Source organism: Anoplophora glabripennis, unplaced genomic scaffold, assembly GCF_000390285.2.
Source record: "Anoplophora glabripennis isolate ALB-LARVAE unplaced genomic scaffold, Agla_2.0 scaffold724, whole genome shotgun sequence".
Classification (NCBI taxonomy): domain Eukaryota; kingdom Metazoa; phylum Arthropoda; class Insecta; order Coleoptera; family Cerambycidae; genus Anoplophora; species Anoplophora glabripennis.
In genome coordinates, this window is record NW_019416800.1 from 175,218 (window position 1) to 201,323 (window position 26,106).

Here is a 26,106-nt window from a genome sequence, read left to right on the forward strand (position 1 = left end):
TGAGGTGGCCCAAAATATTTCAAATTAATAAAAAACGATTTAACTATTTTCCACGATTATTTAGCACTCCATATATCTTTTTTATTAACAGTAAAAGGCGGCTTCCGACATCATAAAAATAAATAAAGAGTAATAGCGTTTTTCTTTTTCTATTTGTTAATTGCTATAACAAGATCATGCAATAAAAAAGCTATAGGGAATGACTAAATAAAACCACCAATATAAGTAACAATTGTTTATTTTTTTCTTACTTCCTTCAAAAGCCTGAAAGCTTTAATTATCACATAATATATTCTACATCTTTTTCCAATTTCAGACACATTTGTATATAAGGTACGGTATCAGAGAAGATTGTGCAACATTTCACTTTCTTATGTAAAAATCGGAAAATATTTCATTTTTGTATACCAAAACGTTATTTGCAAAATAATATATTTTTGACATGCAATATTTAGAATACCAAGAGAAATTAACATTCAACAAAAATGTTGGCAACAAACTTCACTTTTACATTTAAATATTATAAAATTTATATATTTTATGATTTTCACTATAAACATGTAATACTTGACATCTTTACCATAGAGTAAAACTGAATAAATTTAAAATGTGATTTATTACTCCAATAAACTTCAAAATGCAATTTAACATTAAAAAAAAACTGTAAAATAGGATTGATTTCAAATAAATAGCAATAATTTAAATTGTCGTTATATTCTGTATATTGCGGCACTTCGCAGATTACATAAAAAGTACCTATGAATATATTTTTATAATCGGTATAACATGATTTTCCGTGCCATTTATTACATTAAAATCAGTACGAAAAATTTAAAAATAAAAATATCCATCTTCATTTCTATAAAAAATAATATCACAAAACATTGTTAGCCCACCACATATATGACATAAGACTTAGGAACGAATATAATTAGTTATAATGCAAGAATATAAACTTCTAAGCAGAGAAAAATATGAAAACTCTTTTCTTTTTTTTTGTATCTTAATTACAACTTTTTTTTAGCATTGTGATACACGAGTTACTATATGTTATAAATGGTAAATTAATGTAAAATCTTGCAGGCATATTCTCAACCTTTTTTTTAACAGAATCAGCAACATAACACCCTGATAGTAGTCAGTAGCCACACCCTGCAGCCGTATTGGGGCCACAGGTCGAACATTGATCATCACGTTACCTCCATTATTAGATTATTCTTGCGGACTATGGTTTTTGTTTTGTTATTACTGGACACAGGCCCACCTGTAGCGTCAGTGCCCAGTTTATTCGTGTCCGGCTCACTGGTTATTGGAATATCCAATATATTGGCACTAAAAAATATTACTGTAAGAACTCAAACACTTTTCAGTTTCTCTGCAGACACCCAACAATAAGTAACAGTCTGTTCAGAAATTTTTTGTTTAAAAGAAAATTCAGTGTATCTCCAGTGAACAATAAAAACATTCTTTAGTGGTCAAGAATTGCAAAAAACAATTACAAACAGCGATATCGATGATTTAAAAAAGATTTAAATTTTAATTTAGGTTTGTATAACCATTCCATACTAATCTTTTATATTTTCATAAAAAGTCGGTATATAAAAGCAAAATCGCAATAATAAAAATATCTACGTGAATACAGAAGAGTAACTTTCAAACTTTACACAGGTTATTAACTGCTAAAAATATCAAATAGTCAAATCTATAGGTGTACCAACTACTTGCTATATATTATCTTTTATACCTTATTATTCTCCTAATTATATAGCTCCAAATACTCTTGATTAGGTGCAGAGCTACATTAAAACTCTATTTTAGGTGAACTAGTTTAAGATATTACTACTGATACTAGATACAGTCAAAGCTCCTTATTCGAGGGGGTAGGGATGCCACAGCTACCGACATTTCGGTAGATCTACCGATTGTAGCTTATATCTACCGAAATACCGATTTTTGTCCAAATTCTACCGATAAATTTACAAAACACTCACTCGAAAAAAAAACAAATGTAAAATAAAATTTAGGTATATTATCCACATTGAATTTTAAACGAAAACAAAACTTTTGATCAAAATCACATATTTAACATAACCTTAAAATTGTGGTGGTTTCTTTTTTCTCAAAGGCAGTTATTATTTTTATTTTAATTGTGCACATAGGTGTACCTAAACGATATTTAAAATCAATTCAAATGGCAAATCAAACAGTAAACAAAGTCCTGTTCTTTTCAAAATTGGATTCATGGATCTAGTTTGTGTTTGTCTGATCATGATTCAAAGCTGAGAGCAAAAGAAAACGGCTATTATACAAATAGAACGGTGTTATTTTTTTGTTCTATTTTATTTTGTTTTTAACAACGACCTTTTAGATCATCATAGAATAAATGATATTTTTAACTCAAATTAGCTATTACTTATTATTTACATAAAATTAGTGATGGGAGCATTCGAATGCAAGAATCGATATGCATTCGATTCTTAAAAGTTCTCACTGTTCTCGAGAACTTTTATGCAGGCATTCGAATACTTGCGAATTCTTGATGAGGTTTCGAGTATCCCTCAGGACATGCAGATAGATGGACTAGACACTAAGCGGATGTGCTTTAGAGGCCAAAAATTGAATAGGATGTAATCTTTCCAAATGTTTTTTAAGATTTGTTGTATTGCCAAATAATTTAAACTTCTTTTTACACAGTGATCATATTGCATATTTCTTATCATTACTTTTTTTAAAATAAAATCCCAAACTAACGATTTGCAGCCAGGCTTCATTTTAAAAATAATAATTCAATAACTAACTATAAAATAACTAAAAACATTAAGATTTAATAACGGAAAATGATCCGTAAAACAAATCACATCTCTCGTTCGTTGTGAGGCTTACCTTAATTACTAACTGCTAAGCAAACCGTCGATGCGAGTACGAGAACAGAGTTGGCTTATGCGAAATAAGAATATCCCGATGATGCATTCGAATCCACACCGTGTCGCCAACATACACTGATTCTGCATTGCCGCTGTTCTCGAGTCCTGTGTTCTCGGATACTCATTTGGTCTCGGTGGGTCTAGTCTTTTGTCCGGTACTCGGTTTTCGGTTCTCAGTCTCGGTGTCGGTCTCGGATAATCATTCAATTTTTAAAAGTATTTGAGAACTAAGTTCTCAATTCTTAAAAATACTCGATTCTGCCCATCACTACATAAAATACAAATCTACCGAAAATTTATGAAATTACCGAAAAATCCTGAGCATTTATACAGAAATATATGGTCCGAGCTGTGGCAACCTTGCGAGGGGGATATATTCTGAAAATGTACCGCGAATACGGAGTGGCATTTTGTATGGAAATATAGGGGATACGTTCCCATGTTGTTTAAAGAACTTAGTGATTTTTTTTCTTGTTTTGCAGCTAATAATTTGCAGCCTTTTAATTCGGATTGACATTCAGCTGTAGCATTATCAATTTGCTTCTTAAAAACAAGACTTCTTCCTTTCTTTTAATCTGTAGAAATCACAAAACTCTTTTGCCATCTGAAAACCTTCACTCAGGTTTTTTAAGTTTAATGTCACATTTATCAAAGGCCATGGTGGCACGTGTAAGCGAGCAGCATCAGCTGCGACTTTTGTCAAAGGACTTTCGGCTTCACGACACAGATTTGTTTGTTTATAAATATTTTGATACCTAGTTATTTATTTTGACAAATAAATACACATGATTCTAAAAATGCAATATGTATCGTTAGTTTTGGATCCGCAAATACAGAATTTTTCACGTGAATACGGGAAGTGGTCACAATTTTTTGGTCAGCGAATAGTGAATCCGCGAATATAGGAACTGCAAATAAGGAGCTTTGACTGTATTAGATTAAAAATTAAATAAAACCTGTACAGTAAATAATTTTTGCCATAGGAAGTGCATGGAACTATAAAAACGGCTATAAAACCAAACAGGGGTTCTACCTTTCAATGTTTCCCTCAAGACATGAGAAATAAATATAAAAAAAAAATGTTAAATTTTTAGTTCTTCAAGCGGAAAGTGTGCAAATTTTATTTTGCTGAATAATTATAACCACTTTTTAGAAAGACAATTAATGATTTTGTTCTTTTTGTTTTTGTGTGAAAATCAAAGTATATTTAACAATTAATATTTTTATGATACAATAGTTTTGCTTAGCTGCTCATTTTCTTTGTTAGAAAGGTAATCTCCATGGAAAAGTGTTTTTTTTTTAGGCATCTTTGAAGATACCTGATTTTTATTTAAATGTTTGCAAAAATTAAAATACCCATTTGATATGATAGAGAAATTTTATTGATTAAAGATTTGGCTGATTTTCATGAACTTAGATTTTTGGATAGAGCTCTATACGAAATCTCGTATTTTTTACATCATTGCAACATTGGTTGATTTTCTGTTGTAGCTAAGTTTTTAATTGTTTTTAACAGACTGATTTGCTCTCATTCTATATCTTAATTAACAACAGAATAATGACTTGAATCAAAAACAAATTGTTCAGACTAGGATTTGTTGATTCAAGGCATCTACTATTGTAACTAGCACACCCTACAGAATGTTTTACATTAAAAAAAAAGTTATTACCTTTTGTATTCTATATACAGGGTGTCGCGCTTAAATGAGACACAAGCCTGTACCTTCTTTATTTTTTGATCGATTTCAAAATTTTTTTATTTTGGAACGTAGGCTAAAAAAAAACTCTATCTAACTGTGATATTACTGTTTTTATAAATACAAGTCACGGCCAACTAGGGTGCATTTTCTTGACATCTAAATAGCTGATTGGTATTATTGATTTAAAAAAAAAACAGATTACATATTCTCATTCAGCATCCCTTAAAACATCTTACCACTAAGTTTCATCAAAATCGATACATCTTCAGGCGAGCACTCCATGATGTTGCGAAATGTAATACAAACCTGTAACTTTATTTTTTGGCTGATTTCAAAAATTTTTTTTTATGGAATGTAGGATAAAAAAGATGTATCGAATTTGATGAAACTTGGTGATAACACTTTTTTAGGGATGCTGAATGAGAATACGTAATGTTTTTTGGAAAAAAAATCGCTAATACCAATTAGCTGTTTTGACGTCAAAAAAACGTGTCCTAATTGGCCCTGTATTGCTTTCATGAAAACATAAGCATTACAGTTAGGTAGTTTTTTATCTTACATTCTAACAAAAAAATTTTTAACTTGAAAAAAAAATAAAGAAGCTACAGCTATCACATTTAAGCGTGACACCCTGTATATGCTAAAATTGAAAATTATAATAAATTTTTGTATCTTATTGTCGTTATTGAAGAATAAACCTATAATTCAAAACAATATCTTCAAAATTAGGCTAACCAGAACTGAATAATTCAACTTTTAAGTTGAACCTATTTTTTGTGGTGAGTTAATTTTGACATATGGTGTATTTTCTTATACATACATACATAAAATAATTCAGGTTATCATAAAAACAAAAGCTACTTTACATAAATTGCAATCTGAACAAACCATTCCTGTCAGTTTCGATTAAATTTGAATGGATATAATCCAACTCACTAAAGAAAGAAAAAAACTTACCTATGACTATTAAGCGTAAGAGTATGGGCAGAGGTGTGAAGACTCAATGTGCCAGAAGAAGCATTTGGGTATCCCACCCCGCTAGAATAAGCGTATGATAACTTATTATTTCTCTTTCTGTTGGGAGGTACTGAAAAGAAATAAATTCGGATCAGATATTATAACACAAAAAAATTACCCCCTTAGTAAAATTCGATATTTATAGATTGACTTGAACCCAATTTTTTAAAAAATGTAGAATACCTTAATTTGGAAAAATATATAATTTTAATTTCAACAAAAATTGCCTAAACTTTTTTAATAAGATTTACTTCTTACAATCACAGAAATTTGATGGGGCAGAAGTCTAATCAGAATAGTCAGAAGTTCTCGGTCTGATTTCGGTCTAGTAAAATATTATTAAGTAAGAAACAATGTGTGCATTCATACTATCCGTAACAGTCATGGTCCAGTCGAATCCGATTCCAGTCCCGATCAGTCTCGAAGAAATTTTGTTTGAGATATAATAGCTAATTCTTCAGTAAAAAATTTAAAGACATTTTTCAGTCGCAAATTTTACAAGCAATTAAATACTTTTATAATGTTAATTTTATTATTAATTAGGAGCCAAATACATCCGACTTCCATTATTGATGGTTCTTGACTGAATCGTGAACTGAGTCAGATTGTATAATGAGAACATGATTAGACTTTACCAGACCGAAATCGTCAGCTATCTTTGCAGCATATTTGCAAGTGTTGTGCCGTGTAGGTATATTTCAAATTTATGAGGAATTAGGGCTAGTCTAACCAGTACGTGCCATTGACATTATTGAGTTTATAATAAATATAGATTGTTCTGTCCCTCAGTGTTATTGTTATTACCTTATCGAACCACATTTTCCTGTTAACTAATTATACTAAAATATAAAGTGCCACAACAAATGTGTCTTGTCCACATTCTGTAGACGTGAAAGTCTTTTGCTTCCAATACGTAATAATACTTTACATTATAAGACCATTATACAAGGTGAAATTCTGGGTGGCGGTCATAATTATACCCTTTCCTTTGACCTTTAGAAACACGTATCAATAATTTATTTTTTCAAATTCCATCGTAAAAACTTATTTTTTTTTAACCTCTTTTAGTAATTTCCGTAATCTGCCGCCGGACATGCTAATGTAATCTCAAACAACAGCACGCTTTAGTCGTAGCGCTTGCACAATTCCATACTATTTGCAACGAGTTACTTGTGTTGAGCAGGTGTTCACCACACAAACAGTACTTAACAAGTAATCTAGCTAAAAACTCAAGCAGTAATCAATAATGATAAATGAAATACACAAAAATTAATAGTCTGTTGATGAGCTTCCAGTGGTGAAAAACATTTAAATTCAAAGTTAGATGTACTGTCTCTCTTCACATGCATTGTAGGTTGCCTACAATTCATGCATTCGTAACATATGATTACAGTGGCGGCATACACAAGTATTAAAGTGCATTTTAAGACTCATTATAACTTGATTATTTATTTGATAAAAAAAAAGAATTTCTGATTCATATTCAGGGGAACACGTACTATTACCCCTAAAAAACTGACCCCAAACGTTTTTATTTGAATAAAAAAACATTCAAATAGTTTATGCTTATTTAGACAAGCAATACGAAATAAGGATAACTTTGATGTAAGGAGGAATATTTATTTAGTTTCTGAGAAAATGACATTAAGTATTTCAATGAGCATAAAGCTAAAAAAAAAATAAATTTCAAAATATATGGTACAGAGGATTTTTTTGGAATTCTAATGAAATATGAATCAGGAAGTGTTTAGTTCCTGTGATTTACAGTATTCAGGTTGAAATTAATAAAAAGACTTTTTTATTTATACAATGCGCCTGCAACAAATGCAAATTTACAGATATTTGATTATTTATCTTTTAAGTGACATTTAGTGACAGCATCTGGTAAATAAAGACAGATATAACTGATATTTTAAAACTTACCAGGAAAATATGAGAAATTCCATGATAATTTCCTGACACTTTTAGACCCATGAAATTCCACAATTTTCCCAATTTTCCAGATTGATATGCACACCGTATAAACATCAGTTATGTAATATATAATACAATTTATGTGTAATGATATCACAGATAACATTTTATATATTTTTTCTAATTATCGAACTCAGTTTACAAAAAAAAAATGTTTAAAACTCGATTGTGAAATATTTTTCATTCTCAAATGATTTTCTTGTTAGCTGTCTTATAAAAATAGTGGCTGCTCAGTTAAAAATTTGTTGCTGTCTTGCACTTGTCTAAGAATAATAAACAAAACAGTCACTGGCCAAATTCAAAGAAATTAAAAAAAATAATTGTGATTTTTCTATATTATTAAAATGCATTAAATACATTTGGAAACCAAACAGAGCAAGAAATCTGTGAAACTCATTTTTTTCTTTTGTCTATTCAAGAATTTGTTGCAGACATGTATTAAGTACCATATGTATATTCTCACTCTAAAAAATAATGATGTAGCGTTCATTTTCCATATATTTCAATAGTACTTAAAATAAAACTACCCAATTATATTTGATTTTTTTCAATACTTATTGTACCTGTATTGTACCTAAGTAATTTTTTTGCAATNGAAGCTGAATAAAATAAGTCTTAAAACCAATAACTAATAAATATGAAAAAATAGTACCTATAACCCAGTAATAATTTTAAATAAATAACTTTTTATTGAGACTTATTTGAAAAAAAATAGATTCTCATTCAAATATTTCAGAAACTATTTTTCGGAAATATTTAAATTACAAACGTAAATTTAATCAGTGGCGGCTCGTGGTTTTTTGAGATGGGTGGGCAAAATATTTTTTCTTTCATGTAACTTAATATCATATAGGAATAATTGCACTCTACTGGCCTACTAATTTATTTTCTATATCAAAATTTTATAAATTTTCTGTTAACAAATGATCCGCAGCTTTTTCCCCTTGCTTACATAAAAAAATCCCATAAATCTTTCAACTACTTTACCACAATGAACATATCTAAAAACTACTAATAACTGAGATAAGCATTTAACATCCGTTGTTTCATTTGGGTACTTGCCCGCAAAATATAGTATCGAAAGTCAACGTACTAAATTCTATCTAATAAAAAAATTAACAATACATTAACATTGCTACTCACCAATTCGCAAATTTCACTTGCCATTTTGTTTTACTTTAAACTAGTTTAACAGCAACGAGTTAAAAAAAACTTAATAATTATAATTATCATTATCACAGAATATTCAACATAGCACCGTAGATATTTATTTTTTAACTCGATTTACAAATTATTATAAAACGGTTTATTATTTCATTTATTAAAATTTGTTTTCTGGAATGCCTTTCCAGGGAAAAATTGTTCTAATGTTTAAAAATTGATTTAAAGAACAGCAAATATATATATGTATTTCCAATCGCTGGCGAAAAGCCATATGCGGGCTTGCCCGGCGTGGCGCAAATATTATGAATTGGTAAACGACTTACTTTCCGATTACTCTCTAGTCATAGGTACGTATAAGCAGGCAAGGGACGGCGTCGTTTAGTTCAGCTTCTACGGGTCAGCCCGAATGTAATGTTGGTTGCTGCTGAGATCATGATTAAATGATAATTGTAAAATTTGATAGCAGGAGTTTCAAAGGAGGTAATGCAGTTTAGATTTAATTTTATAAGAATTAGGTCAAATTACTATGGTATATGTATACACATTTTTCTTACGCAAGCCCTTCACGAATGCAAATACTTCACGTCCATTTTTACTTCACGGTAATAGTAGTCAACAATCGTTCATGGCTTAAAGGTCACACATTTTAGATACATGACATGGACATGACATTTAAACAGTGACATTTCTTGTGTGCAAAAATGGAATTTTTAAAGGCAGTAAATTTTAGATGTAGGCCCTATTATTTTACAGAAGCAAATACTTCACGACCGCAATTACCTACTTCACTTCTGCTGTATCATGGACGCCAGTAATCGTTCATATTATGTGCAAGGTTTTTTGTATACACATAACACATACATAACATAGATATGATACAATCAGTGACGTTTCTTATGCGAAAATTACTTCGTAAAACTATATTTTGTGGTAAGGTTGAAGGAAAAAGCTATTTATTTATACAGTTAACNAACAATACATTAACATTGCTACTCACCAATTCGCAAATTTCACTTGCCATTTTGTTTTACTTTAAACTAGTTTAACAGCAACGAGTTAAAAAAAACTTAATAATTATAATTATCATTATCACAGAATATTCAACATAGCACCGTAGATATTTATTTTTTAACTCGATTTACAAATTATTATAAAACGGTTTGTTATTTCATTTATTAAAATGTTGTTTCCTGGCAACAAAATTACAGCAAATAAATATACATATGTGTAATTAAAATCGCTGGCGAAAAGCCTTAGCTGGCTTTAGCCGATACAGCACTCGACGGGCATATTCGAGCTTGCCCGGCGTGGCGCAAATATTCTGAATAGGTAAACCACTTACGTTTCCGATTACTCTCTAGTCATAGGTACGTATAAGCAGGCAAGGGACGGCATCGTTTAGTTCAGCGGCTATGGGCCAGCCCGAATGTAATGTTGGTTGCTGCTGAGATCATGATTAAATTATAATTTTAAAATTTAGTACCTAGCGGGATGGGAGTAGTAAGGAGGTAATGCAGTTTAGATTTAATTTTATAAGAATTAGGTCAAATTACTTTGGTATATGTATACACATTTTTCTTTTATTTTTCTGAAATTATCAGGGTGGGCACTTTGGTCTGTTTGTGTTGATAAATTGTTCACATTTTTGCGTTCACAGACACAACTAACTTTAGACATCCTGATATGGACCTATGGTAAACTATTAGAATTTTTTGGCAACCCAAAACACAACTAGCTTGGGATTTTGTTGCGTTAGCAGTTAGAGTCAGCCACTTGACAAATTTTGTGAAAATTCTTTTGGTTTAATTGTCTCTAACCTTAATAATCACAAATTATGGGACAAGTTCATGTTAAAATTAAATAGTTATTGCGAAATGCCACTTGTTTAAATATTGTTATTAATAAATAACAAAGCAAAACTACTCAAATCGGTAAACTACTGCATGAGACAAAATAATTAGACAAAGATAGAAATACTAACTCGATCCAAACCTATATCACAAGTATGGTTTGCTAGTATGGCAAACTCGGACAAACCGAGTTAACTTAATTTCTCACAAAAATGTTAAACCACAGTTAACTATAGTTGACTACGTTGGCAGTTTCTTGCCAAAAAAACTCTGTAGGTGCTTTTAAGAACTGACAATTATGCAGTGCAATTATTATATGGCGAGAATACATGCAGACGCTGACAAGAACTAAAAGCTGCTGCATGTCTGAGCCTGTCCGGCAGCAGGATAAGAAAAAACAAAAAAAAATTAAAAAAATGTATGTTTCCACGACAGAATTTGATGATATATGTTTTTATAACTACAACCTATATAAAAACTGGAAACAAATACAATTAGGAATACTCACCCTCAAATCCAAATTGAGTCAGTAAGCCGTTAGTGTTGCCAAGCGAATTTTGATCGGTGTTGTTCCTGGGTCTGCGCCCTTCCCCTGTCGTCACTGTACTTACACTATTAAACTTAGGACTAGTCAAGGTACTCGAAGAAAAAACTTTTTTCTGTTTAGACATATCCACGGTCTCCATCTGACTTGGACCGCCGCCGAAGCTGCCCAAATCTGTGATAGTAAACCTAGAACATCCGATAGTCCTGTAGTCACTGTCACAGCTCACGTCACAGTTTGTGTCACTTAAATTAAAACTATCGTTGAGGATAACGTTATCACTGTGGACAACATTACCGTTACTATTAACACTAGGTATAAGCGTATTAAGCGCGGATCCCGTCTGAATGTGTCTGTCACTGGATTGCCGCGTGTCTGTTACAGGGGTATCTAAATCCAAATTGTCAAACATAAATGGATCGGTGATAAATGTGGAGGTGTCCAACAGCGTGCTGCTGGGTGCTTCCAACGTCTGAATCTCCATAGAGAATGGCATGTTGGCACTGGGGTTGAAGAAGGTATCCTGCGACAAGAGCATATCGCAAGGCGGCTCGTATTCGGGTGGTGGCGTTTTCGGTCGAAAATGTAACCTATAAAGAATTAATTTTTCAAAATTTAATCAGAACAAATAAATAAATTGTTATATTCTGATTGTAAGCTTACTCAAGTTCAATATTGTAACATTGACATTCCTAAAATCTAACATAAATCCCTAAATAGATAATAAAAATTTCTCCAGGATTTTTGATTTTCAAAAATGAACCTGAAATAAAACTAAGTTTTGACGTTTCAATTTTCCTACATTTCTTGGGGAAGCACGATTCAAATGATTTTTTTTATATGTATTTGCCGAGCTCATTACAATAATTCAGTTACTCCCTATTCTGATCTAGAATTTTGAAAAAATCAATTTATTTTGCATATTCTTAAAGTTTAGACATTTAAGAATATGTCCTCGAGAGAAAATTAAAAAATTCCAATAATTTATGGAGTCACGCCGGAGCATATCAGACAATAGACGGTGGACAATGTCCGACTACTCGACCATTTTTGATATAAATCTCGGTATAAATACAATATATAAGTGTATGAATATAGTTAACCCAAAACACTTGAAAATCGTTTAACCGAAGATTGTAGTAACGTATTATTTTGAAAATCTAGGTAGGGGCTATAACGACATCTTTACTAATTAAGAATCTTTTTGTAATTTTGTTTCAATAAATACGTTGTAAAAATATAATGGTAAAAATATGTTTGTTTTTTTTTTATAAAGCTCGACAAAACGCCCAAAATTTATATGTCACAACTTTATCGATTATAGTCCTTCCTAAAAGTGTGGCTGTGGATGATTTCACACCGGTATAAAAATACCCCATTAATAAACTATCCCGGCATCCTTGAAACCCCTATTATCTCAAATTTTAAATTTATTGGTAAATAATAGTGTGCTTAGATATTTTTTATTACTCATTAGGGTTGAGGGTTAAGTCCTATCTTTTCGCTTGTTTTTTAGGCTGTTTGCCTACTCTATTTATTTGCGTACGGTAATCACACTTGTCGCCCGCAAATTGACAATAAAACACGCAAAATTTAAATACCCACTTCAAATAGTATATCGTGCAATAAGTTGTGTATTGCCCAGGAGAGAAGAGTTGAGCAGTGAAACCTTAGGATCAAGGGGCGAAGCACCAGTGTGGAGTCCACAGATTTTTATTAAGTTTAGATTGACATAAATAACTATCTACTGTCAATAATATTTTCGAGTATGTATCTAAATTTTGACTAAGATTTCACCGCATTCGTAATAAAAAATAGTATGTGCAATTCGTGCGGTTGTTACTATTATTGCTCATTTGAGCAGATTGTCCAATTCCGCTCTCGTGGGCAATAGACAACTTTTCGCACTTATTGCACAATATACTATTATTTTCACAATTTTAAGCATTCCCAATGCCCATTATATTTCACAACTTGGATAATTGTCATTTGTCATTGAAATATTCCCTCTGTGGTTACTATAATTTACCAGTAATTAACACTGTCAGTAATTAGCTAATTTTAAAAAACAGACATTTCAAATGCTTGATTTTTAAAACTAAGAAAAAAGCATATTTGAAACGTTAAATGTATAGGTATTAAAAATTTATTCTGCATTATAAACTGATTTTCTGAAAAATAGTTTGAAACAAGTAACAGCAGACTGTTGGATCAACGTAATTGCTCGCATAATTGGTTCAACAGGTACATTTAAAAGGTCACTATATAAAGGGCGACTCAAAAATAACTCCGAGGCATTTAATTCTTTAAAAGCAACAGCATTCTTATTATCTATCACTCAAGCATAAGTCGAAAAGCTCATTGAGTTAATAATAAACAATAAGGTCAAAAATGTGAGGTAATTAGTGTAATATTTAGACAAGCAAAGTATTTTAAGCTAGTGAATCATTTTCCATAAAATATTCATAAACTTTACTTAGGCGTAAGTGTTCCATGTTCTAAATTGCTTTATAATTCAAATAGTTCCGTGATGGATGAGAAATATAGGGGGCTAACTACACACAGCCCCACATATATATTTTTTTCTTGTTCTGGAATGTACTTCAATAGTTCTACAGTGCTTTACAACATTCAGATTTAGTTCTGCAACTTTTAAAAACAAACATAGTTGGGGGTAGAACTTGCAAAAATTGATATTTCGTGAAAATAGCAGGAGTTTGGCATTGTGCTCTTATAGTTCTACTATTTTCTGCAAACCGCGTCGCTCTAACCATTCTAGTTGCGGAGATATCGAATTCTCTGATTTGAAATTTCAATCAAGGAGTTCTGGTGAATATAACAGTAGTTCTGGATTGTACTCGAATAGTTCTACTATTTCTCGGAAACTGCGTAACACTAGCTGCTATAGTTATAGAGATATCGAAATTAATTAATTTAAGAAGTATTTATGAGTATCGAAATGAGCAAGAAATTTATTAAATTAGTAAATAGGTTTATTAAATTTTAAAATGTTTACTAAAACATAATTCCCAATATTTTTTCCATTTAAATAAAAGAAACTGCTACCGGTTCTGTTGGTGATATGGAAATGTTTACATGTTTACACAAGACATTCCCCTCATACTTAGTAGTTACTGTATACTGCACACAATCTGTATAGACTGTCCGAAGATGATGGAACAAAATTCATATTTTTTTCCAGTTCAGATTTAAAAAAATCACTGAATCACTTCTAAAGACGAATTCAGCGATATAAGGTTATACCTACCTTTTTGTCAGTTGTCAAAAAAATGTAAAAAATTGTCTTTTATGTCGTACTGATGACTATTTCAATCATAGTCTGTTCTGTACTTTAAAAAACGTACCTACTCTTTATTAATCTTTTTCTACTTACTTTAAAGCTTTTTTGTTATTTCTCAAAAAAAAAAACATATTGATAAACACAAAATTCACCAGAGTACCTTAGGTATAACGGGAATCGTTTTAGTTCCAATTCGTTAAATTATTTTGGAAAATGGTTGCCCATTTAAGCGAAAAACAGAGAATTTAAATTTTAATTATGATTGGATGCAGAGATAAAATCCGTAGTCAACAGGAGGTATGTGACTTATTTTACCACGAGTATCCAGACCAGAGAATTAGTCGAGCTACAATAAGTATCTAAAAAGTTTGAAGAAACTGGAAGTATAAAAGATTTACCTGGATCAGGAAGGCAAAGAACGGTAAGCGAAAATGACCGTTAAAATGTGATGCTGTGAAATCTTGAAAGTGACATCCTAACAAAGTTAACGTCTTACAAGAACTATGAGCAGATGTCACAGACAGAAGATTACAGTTTTGCAAGGAAATTAGAAATTTATTTGAGACAACCCAACTTAAAAAGTTACATAATTTTCACTGAAGAAACAACTTTTTGTTTAAAATGAACCGTGAACAGACAAAATACTAGGTTTTAGAGCCCAGAAAATCCACATTGCATGCAAGAAAAACATACATAACGGCCCGAAAAAGTGAATGTTTGGGCTGAAATAGTAGGAAATTGCATACTGAGACCTTATTTGGAATTAATTTTTCCTAAACGATATGCCTACTGGTGATGTCTGGTTCCAACAAGATCCTCTTCCACATTTTCGCTTCGATGTTAAGATATTACCTTAATGAAGTTTTCCCAAATCGATGGATACGCAGAAGAGGGCTGCTTGAATGGCCACCACGCACCCCAGACTTAACCCCACTAGTTTTTTTTTGTGGGGGTTATTTAAAAAGCAAAGTGGATGTGAACAGACCAGAAGGATTGAAAAATCAATCGTATCAGAGAAGAAGAACGAAACATAACACCAAATGTTATTCAAAAGGTAATTGATAACTCTGAACACCAAATTGGGCATTGTGCAATGATTAATGGGGGCCACTTTGAACAATTGCTATAATAAAATAAAAAGTACTAAATTATTGTTTTCACTTAATTCTTCCATTTTTTGATAACTATTTATGACAAGAAGGTAGGTATAACCTTACTATAAAATATAGAGCAACCTATTAAAAAAAATGTCGGTAATGTTATAGGTCTGTCAAACATGGCTCAAAAAAATAGAAAATATTGCAAAAAAATGTCAATTTCTTATTTACAAATTGACCCATTTCAGCGATTTTTTTAAATTTCAACTGGAAAAAAATATGAATTTTGAGACACGTATACTGAGCTCAAAACACATCACTGGCACACCAGATGTTATCAACAGCTATGTGCAGTATAATTGGTCTCTGTGCCATTAAAATCAGAGGTTCGTTATGTATTCATGAAAAGTGGCACATATCTGAAGAGCGTTTATTCTATTAAAAGTATGTTGAATTAATCGCTCGCTACCTAGCGCTGGATTTTACAGCTGTATACCACTATCCAGGCCTTACTTGTACCAACTCTTCGATTCACACAAATTATAGTCTAACTTACTAAAAATATAAATTTTTAATATAACAAGTCAGTACATCATGTTGTGTCATACAAGTCAGGCTTGTCTTTCAACCAGTCAACGTGCTGGAACTAATTAATAAACAGATTTAACTGAAGCGATAATGTATCGCATATGCCTACCCGTCTATTTCTTGCTAGTAGTTCAAATCTACTAGTCTCCGTCAATAATTAAATAACCAGATTTGTACATACCAATCCCTCCTGAGCGACCTGAGAAAATCGACCATCTCGTCTTTCTCCTCTATCGAGTACACCGGCTCCAGAAGCGCTACCCCCTCCTCCTGAATATCTAAGGGCTCCGTTTTAATCTCGACTTTGACGTCGCCCCCACTTCCGCTACCGGCACTCTCACTTGTCCGCACATTACCTCTATTCACGTTAATAACACTAAACTCACTTTTAATATCAGTTTGGATACCGTTCGAGCTGTTCAGTTCCACCGAAACAGACTCCAAAACGTCCTTCTTCTCCTGGAGATCGCTGGATTCTATAATGGAAAAGTCCAGTGTCCTCCACAAGTCGTCGTAATCCGTAGACGCACGGTCGAACATTATCCTACCTCCCCTGCCCACCCGACGCCTGGCGAAGCCTATACATCGGCGGGGGTTGGAGAGGGAGGTCAGGGTGAAACGGAATCGTTTGTCTGCCATGCCGTTCTCTTCCTTCGAACACCACGGCCAGTTTCCTTCATGGGGTAGAGGCTAGAAAGGAATAATAATTTACTCGTTTCATTTGAATCAATATAAATGGGCAACTTTCTTTCGTTAATTTAAAATCAGTCAGTATTTGATTATTTTTGTTTTCTTTGCAAAATTCTATGACACCGTAAACTATTTTGTGGTACTTGAGCAACATGCCACACTTTTATAAATACTTTATATATTGCTTTCATAAATACTGAAAAATGTGGACCATAGAGCATTTTTGAGAAAATTGGAGAATATTCAGCATTTTTGACATGTTCCACAATAAAATTTTGATCATTTAAAAATAAAAGTCCCTTTTTTTAAATTTATAACAATTGCAACATATAGATCAGTGGTTCTCAACCTGTGGTCCACGGACCCCTGGGGGGTCCGCCTTAAATTGGTCGTGGTAGATAAAAGGTTAAGAACCGCTGACATAGAACATCAATTTGCAGGACCTTTACGAATTTATGCTCATTTATACTCATTTGTGCTTGATGAAAATTCCACAAAAATAAATTCATGAACTTTTCACAACACCACATACATACATATTAGAAATTATAGTTTTTCTTTAAAAAAACAAAACATGAAAAATTTAATTAAGGCAAAATGTTAAATAACTGCACAATTGTAATGTGATACATTATATGCCAAATAGAGCGATCAAAGGTTTACCAACATGTGCCATGTGTCATAAATATCTGCACGCAATATAGAGACATGATGCATTTTTCATAGTTCACACTAAAATATAAAATACAATTACAAAAAAAAACAATAAAAAGTGGAATATTCAAAATTGTGATTGTTTTCCTATGATCGGTTGGGAGGTCGACAAAAAAAAAAAAATGTCTTGGTTGTTTATTTTCACACTAAAATTATGATTTTGATCTATCACACTACCAAGAAAAAAAAGCTCGCTTAAAAAAATGTAAAAATAAAAATTACTTTCTAAACTGATAGAACTATGAAGATTTTATATCGGTCAAGATCTAACACTTTTTAAGATGCTGTGACATACCTTTCAATTATTACGAAGTATGTTAAAAAAAAGTCAGTTAATCAAAAATCGTTATCAGAGAATGTGACCAATCGCTATTGGTAATTTATTGGTAATTCTTAAATTTCAAAAATTATGTTTGCTTGAATTTGTCTTTTATTAAGCGTATTCCATATTCCTAAACTGTTTTTATACTTTAAAATATAAAATAACTGCTTTTTCCTTCTGGTTGCTTATCCACATACTTTGTTTTACAAAATTTACATTATGCATAACTTTTTTACTTATTTAAAAAATTGTAAAGCAATTTCACAATAAATTTTACCTTTAACCACATTTACGAAAAAAAAAATTACTGACAACTATAAATATTGATTTGAAAAGAATTACTATTAGACCTGTCACTTACGATCATTGACATTGGTCATTTCCGGTAAGTGACCGCCATCACTAAATAAATCATCAACAAATAGATACTAACCATGTGGTATGAGCACAATTTGTTCCTCCTGAATGCAAACTGGCCTTCGTCGTCTGCCTCCTCGGGTTCTGGTGAAAGATGTGGCATAGCAGTATCCTCGTCCGATGACATATTTCCCAGCGATTCGAGACCGCCGGTACCCATGCCGCCAGACCGGCCCTGAGATAACGACTTGTGTTTGCGTTTCTTGTACTGTCGTTTTTCTCTTCGCGGGATAACCTATATAAACAAGAGAATACAAGCTTAGCTCTAAAATTTTGACCGGTACGCAACATGTCTCAATTTATAGGTATAATACAAGCAACAATTAAATGAAGTTCAAACATTTCTTATTAATTAGACGAATTTGAAATCTACTGGGACTTTTTTATTTTGCTATTAATTGTGAAAATATGCAAAAAAAAAACAAATTGTTTTTTGCAAACATGCTGTTTTTTAACATTTATGTAAAAAAAATTGTTGAGGCATAACATTTTGTCATTTTATAACATTTTGCATAAAAAACGGCAAAATATTTTTTTTTAAATTGCTACAAGAAAGTTGTATGTAGAAGTTTCAGAATTTGCAATACTGAAAAAGTATTAGTAATATGTGCTTCCTTAAGTTCTAGTTAATAACAAATATTTTGTTATGTTAATAGCTATCTAAAAATCAGGACACCATGTACAAACATTTTGTACAATAAAATTAAACGTTGCCGATTAAAAACTTAGAATTACTAAATTAAAAATTTTACAGCAGAAGAAAATATATTTAACAACATAGCAACTTATGTTAATTTAACAGAACGTAATATTTCAAAAATTGAAAAAGAAAACTGCAATCAGCTTACCTCGTCTTTAAGAATGGCTTTATTAGACCAACTCTGATTTGGATAATGGTTGTGAAAGAGAGGAGTAAAAGCGGGCCGAGATGACTTAACGGCAGAGACCTCAGCCATAATAGCTCCCGAAAAGTCCTTCGCCTGATATCGCTTCTCAAACACTTCGACGGTAAGGTGAACGTATTCCCTTTTGATTTTCTCACGCCTCTTCACCAACTCCAGCAGTGTTACAGCCCTGTACAGATCCCGCCTAAGTTTCAACATTTTCTCGTAAGAAGCTTCATCGTTTTTCCTATGTTTCCTAGTCTGCATCTTTTCTGTTCGTCGTCGGAATGCCAAATACGGGTTATTGGCTGCGGTACCAGCTCGGTGTTCTGTTTTCACCGTCAGAATCAATGGATGTTGCTTGAAAATTAATATCACTATTAATACATTATATCAAATACAGGGTGATTCATTAACAATGGGAAAGTCGGAAGCTGAGGATATTACATGTGAAATGGTGACCATTGGCGCAAACATGCCTTATCCGAAAGTTAATAGTTTCGAAAATACAGGGTGTTGAAAGTTAAAATTTTAAATCGTTTTTTGCGATTATTCTGAAAATATATAGGTTAGGAACTTGAAAATTTGTGAAACTATATTTTTTTAGGCGACGAATAAGATGCGTATTGTAATTTTGGCATTGCTCATAGAGGGCGTCACTTACGGCCAATTTTACCAAAAATTTAGTTAATAACTTTTTATCCTGTATATTTAACATGAAACTTGATTCAAAACCTGAAAGAGTAATCATTTTTCCATTAATTATGTACCCTAGTTTCATTTCGGTATCTCGATGCGTTTTCGAGAAAAATCGATTTAACGAACACTATGTTTTGATAATCCGAGAAATTAAAAGCGAAACAAACCAAGTGTTTCTTCGTATTATTACAACAATTGACAATAAAACAAATAAAATGCGTAATTATGATTTAAAATAATTGTTCGAAGAATCCACCGTTGACAATGATACACTTTACACGTTTTCTGAGAGATCTTCGAGTTTGAAACAACATATTGAGATTGCGTCTGACTTTGTTGGCAGCGATTTGTATTCTTTGCCACAACTCTTCACGCGAACCAATAGATTCTTTGTAAACTATATCTTTCATTCGAGACCAAATAGAAAAATCAAGAGGATTGTAGTCCGGACTTCTGGATGGCCAAGCAAAAATGCTTAGATGGCCAATCCGGCGATTTGGAAAAACTGCATCTAAATATGAACGCAACGGCCAAGAAAAATGCGGTGAAAAGAATACATAATTAATGGAAAAATGATTTGTTCTTTCAGGTTTTGAATCAAGTTTCATGTTAGACATACAGGGTAAAAAGTTATTAACTAAATTTTCGGTAAAATTGGTCGTAAGTGGCGCCCTCTATGAGCAATGCTGAAATTACAACACGCATCTTATTCGTGGCCTAAAAAAATATAGTTTCACAAATTTTCAAGTTCCTAACCTACATATTTTCAGAATAATCGCAACCATTTAAAATTTTAACTTTCAACACCCTGTATTTCCGAAACTATCAACTTTCGGATAAGGCATGTTTGCGCCAATGATCACCATTTCACGTGTAGTATATTCAGCTTTTGATTTTCCCATTGTTAATGAATCACCCTGTATACACCTTAATAATAGTTAAATATTACAAATCAACAATGTCATTTTTTTGTGAACACATCAGAACTAGAAAATTAACAACCTATAAGACAATATAAGAAAACATGTTATTAAAGATAATAAAAATCAATGTGTAAAAAGGGCAAGTTAGTTAATTCAGAAACTATCAAATTAAATGCAAGAAAAACACCACTACATATATTTAGGGAAAAGAAAAAAGAAAAATAATATTTAGATTCAAAACTGATGCCCAATTTGCATTTACTTAAATTCTTATAACTGAATAATATAATAAAATTGACTAATATGCTATAGCTGAAATTTTATTCAATTTATTACCACAATATAAAAATTAAACGTTATCAGGTCAACACAGTATTTTATGTAAAAAAAAATATTTATGCTTACAGTTTTTAACCGTTTATTCAACCAATAATCGAATACTGCTATAATGAGATCATCGTCCTCTTTAAGCAACGCTTTGGCTTCGTTTAGAGTTACGACGGTCTGTCCACTACTTTTTTCCAAACGATCCATCATCTCCTCAAATTTGAGCGGACTCAGGTCCAATTTTTGTGTTTGTGACTGTAACCATCGTTCATCCTCAGAGTCCATATCGTAGTCCGGAATGTCCTGCTCCATCGTAAATGCTGAAATATAATTTTAATTTTGATCATACGAACTAAATTGATGGTACTTTTAGCCATTAATGTCAAACATCAACCCATTAATATGAATATAAGTACATATTTAAAAAAATCTGACCCAACTTCCACCTCTAAGTAACCATCAACTTGATATATATATTAACGATAGGCTAATCTGAATTAAAAATGACCTGACAATACGATTATGCAAAAAATCTGAAAATTATTATTTTCGGTAACTCGGTTATAGTGAACAGCTGGAATGATGGATACTTGGTTGTATATTATGGACTTGGATACGTTATAAATGGTTGAATTTTTTTATAGAATTAAGACAATTATTAAATGTTGATACTTTTTGTTAGTCAACTTGATGACTAAAGAAAATTATATATATTTACCTAATTTTTTAAATAATTGCAGGATTTTTTTCCGTATTTCTATTTCAAAATGCAATATAATTTGAATTATCAACCTATTATTGGAATTCATTCATAATCTGTTAATCTGATTATTAAAATAATGTGATTATGTCCACCTCTAATGTATAATGGCAACCATTCATAAATGAGAACATATAGTGGTGAATGATTTAAAAGTTGCATAACTTAACTCTTCTGGTGTTGACAATCAAATTTAAAACTGAAAGATTACGGCAAATATCAATGGTCACTAGCACGAGTACACTTAGTTGTTCTGGATTGATGAATGGTTGTCAGAAGTATAGTATAGTTTATAAAAATACATACGTTACTTAATTTTTGTAAATTAGAAACAGCTCACAAGAATATGAACATCAAATACTTAATTTCATCTCGCAATTTTCTTAATTTGTTAAATAAATTGAGGTTTTTATTATAAATTGGTACCTGTACTTATATCCATTTCAAAAACATAATGTTTTCTAATATTCCAAAAGTATACATAAAAATTTATTCATCACAAACGACTACTTATGGACTATAATTTTATTTATTGGTCAAATATGTAGTTATAAGTCATTAATAAATATGAGACAAATTTTGCTGATTGGTAAGACTCCTGAAGTTATTGAAATATATGTTACATTCCACAACGGTTAAAAAAAATAAATTGTACAATAGTCAATAGCATCATTAACTTTTAAGACTACACGAATCCTTAAAATGGGGCAAAAAAGCATCCAGTATTGAGCAAGTACGAATACTGAAAGTATTTTAAAAGATGAGCTCATAGAAATTACTCCCAGTGTGATTTCGAAAAATAATTTGGTGTTCACCAATACAAGAAAAGTTTTTCATCAAGATTTTGAAAATTTCATGATTTAAGTTATTATTACTTTCCAAATTACATCTAGCAGCAGGTCATATTTTTATAAAGACGCATAGGGCACATACTGTTTTTAGGCATTTCTAAGACCACAAAAAGAACTTTTGTCATGAAAAAATTTCAAATGATTTGCAAAATAGGAAGTTAATATAAGGGGCAACATTCAAAATGGGTTGCATGTATAAGTCAAAAATATATTTTCTTCATAATCAATTAAGTTACAATTAGGACTTTTTTATTTCACAAAATTAAATTTTCCTCATAGTTATACTTGTTTAAATTTGAATGTACCATTTTTCAAAATTCATAAATGCTGCAATTTTAAGAAAAATTAAAATTTTGAAAAATTATAAAAAAAACTAATTCACACAAATATGTGCAGCCCTATTTGAAATCCCAAGGTGGGCAGCCTCTAATTTAATTTCTTTTTTCACAAAATTATGGGCCTATAAATCATATCCTAAAAAATGGTAACCAGTTCAATATTCACCAGCTGCTGAGTACATCCTTAATATCCCTAACTAAACCAAACCAGAAAAGGAGGGAACCCATATATCTCTATTTTTCAAATATATCGTATATAGAAGATTAGATGAAATATGTTCATGTAACATAAGCCAAGTATAATTCATTAATAATAAACAACAAAAAATAATGAAAACAAAAAACTCAAAACTGTTGAAATTTATTTAATCACATTGACTCAAATAGTATTCAATTTCCATCATAGTTATTTTGTCACATTTTTGGTCTAATTTCCTTGAAAATTGCAAGTTTGTCAATTATACAATATCAGCAATTATCTATAAAAATATTTTGTTCACATTGCAATCATGCCAAATATATTGCTATTGCTATACCAAGTACCTAACAGTTTTATTTCTAAATAAGTCCCAATGTATAAAACAAATGAGAATAACAGTAATTGTTTCTAAATTCTATTGTCCACTACTTTCTTTATTTTAAATTAGCCCACACATCGCATAAGTATCTTAAATCAATTTTTAATTGAAAATTTGAGCTGTATGAGACGATCTTATTTTACCACAATTAAAATAATAACTAAAATTGAATACATTTTAGTATAATGCAAAATATAGGTACCCTTGAATTAATATAGACCCAGCAAATGAGATTTCTAAGAAATTTCAGTAACATCTAGGCTGCCGTAGAAATTTCATGTTTGGTTTTGTTTTTTTCTTTCACAAGTGAAGTAGTTTGTGATGAAGAAATTCGGCATTTAATATAATTCTTACGTTGCATGTGAATAAGTTGACGCGGTTGCTTGTAATTTGCAGGGTAAACCTTGTCGTAGAATTCTCTACTTGGCATGTCCGATACTTCTGGGGTTGGAATGATGAGCCCGGCACATATTGCTCTTTGCAGGTGATGCTCCTGTTAATCCATTCATATTTAAGCAATTTATGCAAAGGTAGGAGTGAAATTAAAATATTTATTGCTACTAGTAATAGAAAAAATTTATTATTTGTATTGGTTCTAAAAATAATGCAATGACAGCTAAAGAACAGAGTAGAAACAGCTCTAAATATAAAAATTAGGCATAAATTCTGTTAGTTTTTTAGGGAGTATGTTGCACAAAAGTGGTAAATCAAATAAAAAATTATATTTTGCCGGTTGCGCATAGGAGCGCGAATTATATCAACATGGCTGCCTACTACGCTAACAACTGCCTGGTGTCATTTCCAAGAAAACTTACACATTCTTCCTCTTTTTGCATTCCCGATGGCATTTGAGGAACTGCCCGGTTAATCGCCGAATAATCAGGAAGATCCGGAAGTTCCTCAGCCATGTAAATAGGCATGGGCTTGCTAGCGTCCAGGGCTCTCGCCCTAAATGAAAGCTTGGACATATTTGTTGACAGCACAAAACACACGACAAGGCCAACATAAAATCTCCTAAAAACGAGCTTGCCGCCACTCGGACCGTCCGAGACGGGCACTAAACAATTCTCCGTTTTCTTTAGTACGTTCCCATTGTTTTTATTTACACGCACTCAGTCACAAATACGATAAAACAACTTTGAAACTTTCCATGTTGAGCGTGTTGTGCAGAAAGCCATCATGGCGGCTCTGCCATGGAGCCATGAAATTTACTAGGAACATGCAGTGCGCGGGAACCGTATACGCACGGTTGGGGAGGATGGTTCATTCATGCCGAACTCCACTTTTACAACAAATTATTTTGAACATCTAAAAATTTTCACAAACACCAATAAAACAAACACAATTTTGACATTTAATAATGTTGAAAATGACGCACAGCATTAGCAACAAAGGAAAATTCAGATTAGATGTGCATGATAGTGCGTTACTTGACTAACACGTATATTGTTTCTATAAATACGATAAAAGCCGATTTTCCAAGGAAAGGATGAAAAATAAAATATAGATACTTGGATAAATATATAAATATAATTTCTCTGTTAAAAACACGACAAATGAAAATAATCATATGAATAGTTTCACATCAACTGACTTCAGGCAGATGTAGATTACATCGACTTATAGAGATAGAGTACATTATATGAATTTTTTATCTTCGTATCACAGTCGTATCAACTCGTTCGTTACTCGTTATTTGTCCGTAACCCTAGAACAACCCAAAATATAGAAGGAATGTTTGACATTACTTTGAGTTACCAACGTTTTGCCATCTGTTATTGACATAGAGAAATATCTCGGGCGATAAATTTAAACTGCTCAGAAAGAAATGCTATTGTCTTTTACAAACTTCGAATTTATTGGTATACCTGCTGGTAAACAAATACAACCGTAAAGACAATAAGTAAGAATTAAATAATATATCACTTTATTCCTCGAATCATTACAATAAATCTATCTCACAACTCTCACAAGTACTGTTTGCCAAACTTGGCCAAAACGAGTTTACTTTATTAAGAGGTATTTTATGAATGACTTACGTAGTCTATTTTATATTAGAAGTCTATGTTTATAATGTTACATATTGCCTGACATCTACTACTCTGTTATACAGTATGTATGTTTTGTGTCTACTACTTACTAATCGTTGATTGAAATATTCTTATTTCAGTCAACGCGCCGCGCCATTATTCTATGGCTAGAAATTGGCCTCAATGATTTGGGATCGAGGGGGATTATCCCTCTTTATCCTGCCTCATCTCGTGTAGGCCTGGACAGCCTTCGTAGGTGGGCCCCATCCGTCGTCTACCCCGACCGCAAATGCGGCCGGTGTAGGCGCTTTGTGGGACCTCCTTTTGTCCTGGCTGGGCCCCGCCGGCTAGGGCCCTTTCTTCTGGCGCTCTTCTTGCTTCGCCGGCTCGTCTGTGTAAACCCCGGGGGTAGTG

General features: G+C 32.0%; 1 protein-coding gene across 1 annotated transcript; it reads right to left on the bottom strand.

Annotated features, from left to right (window-relative positions):
* Window positions 1–222: 222 nt before the first annotated feature.
* On the bottom strand, window positions 223–24,841 carry LOC108913422 (enhancer of polycomb homolog 1). The gene is made up of 9 exons (XM_018718972.2): window positions 24,478–24,841; window positions 24,017–24,155; window positions 21,214–21,455; window positions 19,151–19,546; window positions 18,319–18,537; window positions 16,341–16,849; window positions 11,138–11,763; window positions 5,582–5,711; window positions 223–1,332 (listed from the first exon to the last, which is right to left on the bottom strand). Exons 1-9 carry the CDS (start codon window positions 24,628–24,630, stop codon window positions 1,191–1,193), a joined length of 2,556 nt encoding a protein of 851 aa, XP_018574488.1. The 5' UTR covers window positions 24,631–24,841; the 3' UTR covers window positions 223–1,190.
* Between the last annotated feature and the right edge of the window lie 1,265 nt (window positions 24,842–26,106).

Excerpts from the sequence above, each read along its gene's own strand:
- LOC108913422 (XM_018718972.2), bottom strand. The coding sequence starts at position 24,630 with ATGTCCAAGCTTTCATTTAGGGCGAGAGCCCTGGACGCTAGCAAGCCC. Across the intron at positions 24,156-24,477 it reads TGCAAAAAGAGGAAGAATGT|GAGCATCACCTGCAAAGAGC; the intron begins GTAAGTTTTCTT and ends ATGGATTAACAG. Across the intron at positions 21,456-24,016 it reads TCAACTTATTCACATGCAAC|CATTTACGATGGAGCAGGAC; the intron begins GTAAGAATTATA and ends ATTATATTTCAG.